At 60.3% G+C, this 6,768-nt stretch overlaps 1 protein-coding gene across 1 annotated transcript; it reads left to right on the top strand.

The window, feature by feature from the left end:
* Window positions 1-1,354: 1,354 nt before the first annotated feature.
* On the top strand, window positions 1,355-6,758 carry GPR108 (G protein-coupled receptor 108; the record flags this gene model as incomplete). Its single annotated transcript, XM_021710299.1, has 12 exons — window positions 1,355-1,524; window positions 2,188-2,307; window positions 3,757-3,807; window positions 3,972-4,054; window positions 4,932-5,053; window positions 5,151-5,194; window positions 5,276-5,344; window positions 5,424-5,528; window positions 5,726-5,859; window positions 5,939-6,014; window positions 6,497-6,570; window positions 6,641-6,758. Coding segments are annotated over exons 1-12 (1,116 nt in total), but the record flags the coding sequence as incomplete, so codon positions are not given.
* Window positions 6,759-6,768: the final 10 nt, after the last annotated feature.

Here is a 6,768-nt window from a genome sequence, read left to right as displayed (position 1 = left end):
AGTCTGTCACCTCGACCATAACAGTCTGTTCACACCTTGTAAATCCCTTTGAGGCGCCGGGATGAAAGCAGAGAGGCACCCGGAGCTCCCACCCCCATTCTCTCTGGCCACTGTGGCTACAGGAATGACAGACGTCCTACGTGGTTGGGGCGCGGGGGTGGGTAGGACTCCAGGCCCTCAGGGACGGATTCCCCTTATACAGAGCTTCCAGGCTGCCAGGACCGAAAGAGGCGGGAGAACCCAGGACACCCCTGGGAGCCCACACTGGGACTCGGTGGTTCTGCTGGGACCTGGCCCCACCTGCTGGTGGCTTCTGGGCTAGGAAACCTCCAGTTGCAAACTGGGCTGTGCCCCAGTGGACTCAGCGACTCAGTCTGGGATTGGGGCTCAGCCCAGCAAAATTCTGGACTCAACTCTGTCGGAGACTCGAATGGGAATTGAGGTTCAGCCCAGGTCAGCAGCACGGTTGGGATGGGGGCCTCAGACTGGGGTCGCAGGCTCAGCAAAAAGGGGTCAGCAACTCAGTAAAGGGTCAGAGACTCACACGTGGGTCCAGGGGTCAGGGCTGGTCTGGAGTCGCGACTCGTTCAGGTCAGGGGACAGCTAAACCGGAGATTAAGGCACAATGTGGAGGGGAGGGGCGGGAGATCAGGGATTCAGGCTGAAGTCGGAGCTCAACTGCAGGTAAGGGTTTCACCCGGGGTCAGGGTTCAGCCGGTAATGGAGTCTAGCCCGGGATCTAGGGGTGGGCCTCCAGTGATCTCACTCTGGGATAGGAGACTGGGCCTAAGGCTGGAGACTCAGCCTGGGGTCATAGGTCATTTTAGGGTCAAGAGTTAACCTGGGTCAGGCTTAGGCCTCTCGCTGGAGCAGGAAGATTAGGAAGAACTGGACAGGCCTCCACAGATGCGACAGATGCGTGTGTTTACCAAAAGCCTGAACTCTGGCCGGGAGCCACATCCCCGGGGTAAGAAGGGGAAGTGCGTCCCTGGGAATCCTGGGAAATGTAGTTTATTGATACCTTGTTGAGCTTGTCTGCTCCCGTTGCATTATGGGTAGTGTAGTCCTTGGACCGTTAAGCGTAGGTGGAGGAATTCCGCTTCTAGGGCCGGATGTCAGGCCCATCATAATTGGTTAGACAAACTGTTTATCAAACTATATCCGGAACCATCATTTTAATGATTGGTGGAAGTGGGGGCGGGGTTAAGCAGTATCAGCACTCCCATTCGGGTCGGGTGCTGTCCATCTGATGTCGTAAGAGACGGGTTTGCGATGAGACGATCGCTGATTGGCTGAGCGGGCTGGACCGGCGAAAGGCCGGGCCCCGCCGTGCAGCGATTGGCTCACCGGTAGGCGGGCCTAGGAGCGTCAGAGGCGGAGTCAGTGGAGGCGGTGGCTCCAGAGATGGCAGTAAGCGAGAGGAGGGGGCTCGGCCGCGGGAGCCTCGCGGAGTGGGGGCGGCGGCTACTTCTGCTGCTGCTGTTGGGCGGCTGCTCCGGGCGCATCCACCGGCTGGCGCTAACGGTGAGGACCGCCGCTCGGCGGTCTGGGGCGGGGGTCTCGGCTTCGTCCCGGAGAAGCCCCTGGCTTGGAGTGGTCTCGTCCGGCCTCCCCCGCGCCTTACGCGGGATGGGGCGGCCCGACTCCCCCCGCCTCCGGGCCCGAGGTGGTCTCGTCCCAGGGTCCCCCTCGGGCCTCGGGATGGAGCGGCCTCGCCGGCCACGCTGGGGTCATGCCCCGCCCATCGGGGGGCGGGGCTCCATCTCCCGGGACCCTTGACCCACGGCCCTTGGCACACTTGCCGTCACTTTGGGGGCGCTAGGGACCCTTGGCGCCGCTCGGGGAGAGGTCCTGGGGGGCGGGGGGTCCCGGAGTGGGGTCCCCTGGGCACTCATGGGCATCTTGGGGACTCCGTTGGAATCTGAAAGTTTTCCGGGGGTTGAAAGCCAGGCGCCCCGAGGTGAATGAACTCCCCTCCCGGTGGAGCGACTTCCCGGAGACGTCAGGGCTTCTCCTCCCGGACTCTCAGGACAGCGGGACCCACCCTGTCCCGGCCGTGACCGGCCCGGGGAGGCAGACGCTCTCAGCCTCCCTTGTCGCCCTCTGGCCCTGTCCTAAGAAGGGGTGCCGGGGGCCGGGCTGCTGGGAGGAGGTCTGAGCCGCCCCTGCGTCCTTGGAATCCGGCAGGGGGAGAAGCGAGCAGACATCCCGCTGAACAGCTTCGGTTTCTACGCCAACGGCACCCTGGAGGTGGAGTTGAGCCTTCTGCGGCTGGGCCTTCAGGAGGCCGAAGAGAAGTCCCTGCTGGTGAGAGGCTTTGAGGGGGGCAGGGCGCCCAAGCTTCCCAGGTCCCCCCGGGGCTGGGGTTCCATCCTAGCTCTGCCTCTCACCCATGCGATCTTGGGCGCGTCCCTTGATTTCTCTGAGCCTGGGTATCCTCATCTATGATCTGGGGATAATAATGGCTCCTGCAAGGCTGGCCACGGTGTTGCACGCCTGTAGTCCTAGTGCTTTGGGAGCCCGAGGCAGGAGGTGGGTTGAGACCAGCCCAGGAAACTAGCAAGACACCATGTCTACAAAAACAAAAAAAATGTGGTGGTGTACCTCCATAGTCCCAGCTACTTGGGAGGCTGAGGCAGGAGGCTCGCTTGAGCCCAGGAGGTGGAGGCTGCAGTGGGCTATGATTGCACCACTGCACTTTAGCCCGGGTAACAGATCCAGACCCTGTCTCTAATGAGTAATAATACCCGGGCACCGTGGCTCACACCTGTAATCCCAGCACTTTGGGAGGCGGAGGCGAGAGGATTACCTGAGCTCAGGGGTTCGAGTCCAGTCTGAGCAACGTGGTGAGACCTCATCTCTACAATAAATTAAAAAATCAGCCGGGTGTGGTGGTACGCGCCTGTAGTTCTAGCTAAAGGCTGAGGTGGGAGGATCGCCTGAGCCAGCACGTCGAGGGTGCGGTGGCTGTGAGCGTGCTATTGCACTCCAGACTGAGGGACAGAGTGAGACTCTGACTCAAAAAAAAAAAGAAAAGTAGTATCTCACCTAATATGTGCTAGGCACTTTTCTTAGGAGCTAGACATAACAATCAATAAGATCACTCCAGTTCTTAAAGTCAGAATGAATAACTAATATCTGTTGAATGCATACTGGGTACCAGGCACCATGCAAAGCATTTTCCATCCATTCGTAGCCACCTCTCAGGGAGGCTGTGAAAATTCGCTGAGCCCAAGTTTATGGGCTATGAGACACAGACTCAGAGGTGTGTGTCTTGCTCAAAGTCACACAACCTCGAAACGACAGAGCCTGGGTGTGCTGGATTCCAGAGTCAAGACAGAGAGCCATCAATGTTTGACTGATTGATCGACAGGTAGATGATAGATAGAGTCGGGGGTCTCATTCTGTCGCCCAGGCTGGAGTGCAATGGTGCGATCATAGCTCACTGCAGCCTCAAACTCTTGGGGTCAAGCTCTCCTCCTGCCTCAGCCTCCCAGCTCACTGGGATGACAGAAAGCTGGGATTGCAATCAAAGGTCTCCCTGAGGCTGTGACATCCAGGTTGAGGCACCAAAGATGACTAGGAGTTGGGGGGGGGGCGTCGGAGATGGGTCATGGGAAATTTCAGCGACTGTGGAATCTGGAACATGGTAGGTGTTTAGTCATGTGATGTTAGGTTTCTGTGGCTACTGAAAGGGATGTGGGGGGATCCCTGCTGGGGTCCCTCATGTCCTCCCCTTTTCTTTCCACCCACCAGGTGGGGTTCAGTCTGAGCCGGGTTCGATCTGGCAGCATTCGCTCCTACTCGGTGAGTGGGGGGGCAGGTGGCGTGAGGGGCTGGGTGGTGTGGGAAGGCTCGTCTGTCTTCTACATCTGTGACCCAGAGGTGGGGACAGGAAGAGGCCCCGATGGGTGGGGAAGGAGGCTGGGCCCAGGGGAAGGGGTAACCTAAGCTCCCTCCTCCCTCCTTAGACTCGGGATTTCCAGGACTGCCCTTTCCAGAAAAACAGTAGCAATTTCCTGGTGCTGTTCTTCATTAACACCAAGGATCTGCAGTGAGTTGGGGGCCGGGGCTCCCTGAGACCCACCGTTCGTGTTTCCCGGGCCGTGACGCCCACACACGCCTGAGCCGATCAGGTGTAAGGAGATGCCATCTGGCTTTGTGGTTCCGCCTTCAGGGCTTCCAGTCGGGCCAGGCATGGTGGCTCATGCCTGTAATCCCAGCACTTTGGGAGGCCGGGGTAGGAGGATCACTTGAGACCAGGAATTCAAGACCAGCCTGAGCAACGTAGCGAGACCTCATACGAAAAATTTTTTTTAAATGAGCTGGGCTTGGAGGTCTCTGTAGTCCCACCTACTCGGGAGGCTGAGGCGAGAGGATCGCTTGAGCCCAGGAGTTACAGGCTGCAGTAAGCTGTGATCGCACCAGTAACCTGTGATCGCATCACGGCACTCCAGCCTGGATGACAAAGTGAGACCCTGTCTCACGAAACACACGCACAATCGTTCATACTTGTTGAATGCTCCCGGCGTGCCAAGATAATGTCCCAGGAGCTTTAGTGCATATCAACTTCTACTGTTACTATCCCAGGCTTCAGACAAGAAAACTGAGTCCCAAGAACTGGGATTCTGACCGAGGCTGCCTGGTGCCAGGGTCTGACAACACCGTGTTGCCCCTCTGTAGATACGGTGTTTTCTTTCTAAATAATTTACTTCCATAGAATGAGCAAACTGATGTCATGGGCAGTGATGCCAACGAATGTGACAGGCACCTTGATGGGTGGTGGCCAGTTGCTGAAACTTGGTGACCCCTGAGCCAGCTGGACACCACCCCCAGGGGGGACGCACAGAGGGCCCTGGAGGCCATCGAGTCCCTTGGCTCAGGCTGAAGTCCCCTAGCCTCATTGCCCCCACCCCTCCCCCTCCCCCCAGGGTCCAGGTACGGAAATATGGCGTGCAGAAGTTGTTCATCTCGCCTGGGCTCCTCCCCGAAGTGCCCTCTGAACCGGGGCCCCCAAAGCCAGAGCCCACGGTCACCCCCAAGGTGAATGACGGTGAGTTGAGCTGGCTGTGCTGGGGGGACGGGTGGACAGGGCTGCCCTGTGCATGTCCCCGCTGTCCTCCCCCATCCCTTTGTCCATCCTCCTGCAGGGACCACGGTCAGCAAGGCCAATTCGACACCTGCAGCATCTCAGGTGGGGAGCTGAGACAGGTGGGAGAGAGGCCTCCCCCGGGGCGCCTGGTGGCGGGCCTGACAGACAGGCTGTGTCCCCCAGGACCCCAGAGGGAAGGACAAGGACCTGGTGCTGAGCCTCAGCCACCTCAACAACTCCTACAACTTCAGCGTGAGTGTCCCGGCCCCAGGCCCCCTCTCCCCCCCGAGCGGGGACCCCCAGCTAAGTCCCCTGTCCCCCCACCGCCCAGTTCCATGTGGTGATCGGCTCCAGGGCCGAGGAAGGCCAGTACAACCTCAACTTCCACCACTGCAACAACTCCGTGCCTGGAAAGGAGCATCCTTTCGACATGACAGTGAGCAGTGGGGAGAGTGGCCCGGCTGCTCACACCCGTCCCGGGGGTGGGCACATGCAGGGGACTCTGTTCTACCCATTTGGGAGACGGGCCTACTGAGGCTCAGAGCCGGAGAGTCGCCCAGCCTCCTAGCGGGAGTGCCACAGACCCGCACTCACTGGCTCCAAGGCCAGAGCCCACCACGGCCTCCTCCCCAGGTCATGATCCGGGAGAAGAATCCTGAGGGCTTCCTGTCGGCGTCGGAGATCCCCCTCTTCAAGCTCTACATGGTCATGTCTGCCTGCTTCCTGGCCGCTGGCATCTTCTGGGTGTCTGTCCTCTGCAGGAACACGTAATGCCTTTGTCCTGGGGACCCTGCCTCGCCTCCCCGCCAGCCCCGTCCCCGCTGATGCCCCTGACCTTCCCACCAGGTTCAACGTCTTCAAGATCCACTGGCTCATGGCGGCCCTGGCTTTCACCAAGAGCATCTCTCTCCTGTTCCACAGCGTGAGAGCCCTGGGCGGGAGCGAGGGGGGTGGGCTGGGAGGAGGAGACTGGCCAGGCCGGCCCCCAAACCCTAAACCCGGCAGACCCTGGGCCCGTGGGAGGTCCTTTCCGTGAGCTGCGCATGTGTCCAGCCGTGTCGTCGTTGTGTCCAGCCGACATGGACTCCATCTGCCTGTCGGTCCTTCTGTCCCTCTCTGACTGTCCACCCTTCTGCCTGGCGGGTGCACCGGTCCACCTCATTGTCCAGCTGTGCCGCCTTCCGACGATGACCATCCCTCCATCGATTCGGCATGACCCTTTACAGAAAAAATGCTTCTTCTGACCCCGCCCGCCCAGAGACGGGCTGTCCGCTTTTGAGTCCCGCCCGCCATCTTAATCGTGGCCGCGCTCCTCCGACTCTACCCACCCGCCCGAGGGGGCCGGCCTGGCCCCTGAGCCCCCATCCGGCTCCCCGCCTGACTGTCCGCGTCCGTCCCCTCCAGACCAACTACTACTTCATCAACAGCCAGGGCCACCCCGTCGAAGGCCTCGCCGTCATGCACTACATCACGCGCCTGTGAGTGTCCGCTCCGCCGGGCCGGTGGGGGAGAGCGGGGAGGGCGCCGCCTCACGCTCGCCCCCCCCAGGCTGAAGGGCGCCCTCCTCTTCATCACCATCGCCTTGATCGGCTCGGGCTGGGCCTTCATTAAGTACGTGCTGTCGGACAAGGAGAAGAAGGTCTTCGGCATCGTCATCCCCCTGCAGGTGTGGGCGG

Source organism: Carlito syrichta, unplaced genomic scaffold, assembly GCF_000164805.1.
Source record: "Carlito syrichta isolate Samal-C Ts95f unplaced genomic scaffold, Tarsius_syrichta-2.0.1 Scaffold288389, whole genome shotgun sequence".
Taxonomy (NCBI): Eukaryota; Metazoa; Chordata; class Mammalia; order Primates; family Tarsiidae; genus Carlito; species Carlito syrichta.
Note: the sequence above shows the minus strand (reverse complement) of the source record. Positions and strands in the feature narration are given on the sequence as shown.